This window comes from Oryzias melastigma, linkage group LG1, assembly GCF_002922805.2.
Source record: "Oryzias melastigma strain HK-1 linkage group LG1, ASM292280v2, whole genome shotgun sequence".
NCBI lineage: Eukaryota > Metazoa > Chordata > Actinopteri > Beloniformes > Adrianichthyidae > Oryzias > Oryzias melastigma.
In genome coordinates, this window is record NC_050512.1 from 30,858,680 (window position 1) to 30,860,908 (window position 2,229).

At 35.5% G+C, this 2,229-nt stretch overlaps 2 protein-coding genes across 5 annotated transcripts in view; one reads left to right on the plus strand and one right to left on the minus strand.

Moving 5' to 3' along the window:
• Positions 1-2,229, plus strand: part of LOC112157183 (B-cell receptor CD22) — an 821,740-nt gene that overhangs the window by 215,252 nt on the left and 604,259 nt on the right. The window lies entirely within an intron of this gene.
• mcoln1a (mucolipin 1a) overlaps positions 1-2,229 on the minus strand; it is a 27,828-nt gene that overhangs the window by 8,094 nt on the left and 17,505 nt on the right. For both annotated transcript variants that reach the window (XM_036214153.1, XM_024289785.2), the window contains exon 8: positions 434-540. In XM_036214153.1, the coding sequence (XP_036070046.1) occupies positions 434-540 (107 nt within the window). The remainder of the gene's footprint in view (positions 1-433; positions 541-2,229) is intronic.

The window sequence follows — 2,229 nt, forward strand, 5'->3', positions numbered from 1 at the left end:
TGTTTTTTTTTTTTGTTTTTAAGGCTAATTTGGCATTTATCTAATATTTTAGCTGGCTATTAGCTTTAGCATTTTCAGCTGTTAGCTTCAGCGTTTTTAGCTATCAATTTCAGCATCTTCAGCTATCAGCACTAGCATCTTCAGCGGCCAAATTCAATTTACAGCATTCGCACTAGCATTATTGCAGGTTAAGTTACGGTTTTAAAGTTTTAAAAATGTAGTTTTAGAGTCTTCAAAAAATGCTTATCCTGTTCGACCCAAGGTGTGTTTTGGATTTGGCCTCTGTGTGATTGAGTTTGACACCCCTGACATAGAAGGAGATTAAAATAGTGAAATTATCAGTTGGTAGAAGTTCTCTGGCTGCGGTTTCATCTTGTGAAGCCTCAGTTGTGTCTTGCGATGCTTTGGCTGCATCACAGCGGCCGTCACGTACCTGCTGCAGCATGACGCCTCGCACGATGGAGCGTCCACAAAGCACCAGAGACAGCAGGCACGCCACGGCCACGGCCACATCAAACGCCACCCGGGTGTAGTTCTCAGCTGGAGGGTCAAAGGATCAAAACGTTAAAACAGAGACTAGTTTACAGACCGATGGTGAGTAGGATCAGGAGACTGAACATTCGAAACAAGAAGTGCTTTAAACTCTAGAGAATACATGGTAAACTAAAAAAAAAAGAAAATATTTGTACATAATTTTTTATTTAAAGGCATTAATTAAATAAAACAATAAACCCAACACTTATTTTTTTCATTGTTGCAAATACAATTACATTTAAAATGCTCTTTGGTCAGAAAATTCATTAAATTCATCATTACGGAAAAACAAACAGTCAGTAAAAAACATCTAAATAATTTGAACCTTATGAACTAAAATATTAATATTTTTTACTATTTAAAATACAAAAAAGAGCATCAGTCATTAAAATAAAAAAATACAAGTAGAAAAGAGTGTTAAAAGTCTAAAAATAATAAATATACTTATTGCATTTTTAACTTTTGTCTTCTGTTTCACTTTTAAATTTACAGCTACAGTTGAGAATTTTCTGAGTTGATCCTAACTGGAGGCAGAGCTTTGAGCCCATTGGATATTTTAAAATGATTGTCATTAGTTGATAGAGGTTATGTTGACATCATTTCTGTTCCAGATCAGCGTCTGTTTTGGCGCCGCCTGTGTCATCTGTCCTCCGACGGGGTGAACTGTAGGTACACATACTCTCAAAACATTTGGTGTAAATCGATCTCCGGATGTCCCGTTAGCCAATGAGGTGAAAGCCCCGCCCCCGCGTAAAGTTAGACTCCGAAAACAAGTCTGAGTTAAAACTGTAAATTGAGGACTGAAAGTGAAGAGGAAAGAAACGAAAAAACAAAGATCAAAATACAAAACAGCAGCAAATACCCGTTTGGTGGCAGATAGTTTATCTTTTTTTTTATTTAAGTTTTTTTCTTTTCTTCAAATTTTAAAAATATTTGTTTTCAAATTTAGAATTTTGTGCCCCTTTGAGTTTCAAACTGTTTACGATCAGGTTTTTCTTTCACTTTCGCTCCAGATTTGACCTCACATCACCTCTGTTTGAGACTTCATGTTTTTGGGTTTATAGGTCAAACACATTTTGACACATTTGTCAGTAACTGGCAGAAATAAGTGACTAACTACAGAGAAACACAATAAAACTTTGACATTTTCTTCCCTTTGAGGAAGTTTAGCAGCTGTTTATGCTTTTATGACCCAATGAAGTGTCTGGAGCCGAGCAGAACACGCCGGTTCAGGCAGAAAGTGAAACCAAAACAAGAGAAGGGGAATTTATTGTTGCACTTTTTTAGAAATTGTGTAATAAATTGGTGAAAAATGTGAGTTTCCAGAAACTTCTGTTTCTGACAGACTCGGGTCAAAACGAGAAAATTCAGGACAGAACAAATACTTTCATGCTTGAGATCGATCGTTCCGTCTTCTGCAGGTGACGAAGAACACAGAACAGCACCGAAATAATACAAATAAAACCACGTTTTAAAGTCCATAACAGACTAATTTAGTTTGTTTGTGGCTGATTTTCATTGTAAAGAAACTCTAAAAATGTTCTCAGGGGAAGAAACTCTGACAGAGTATAAAAAAAGTAATATTACGAGATTAAAAGTTGTAAATTTACGACTTTAAAACAGATAAATGTACAAAATAGAAGTAAAAAATGTAGCTTACAACTTTTAAAGTCATAAATATACGACCTTATTCTC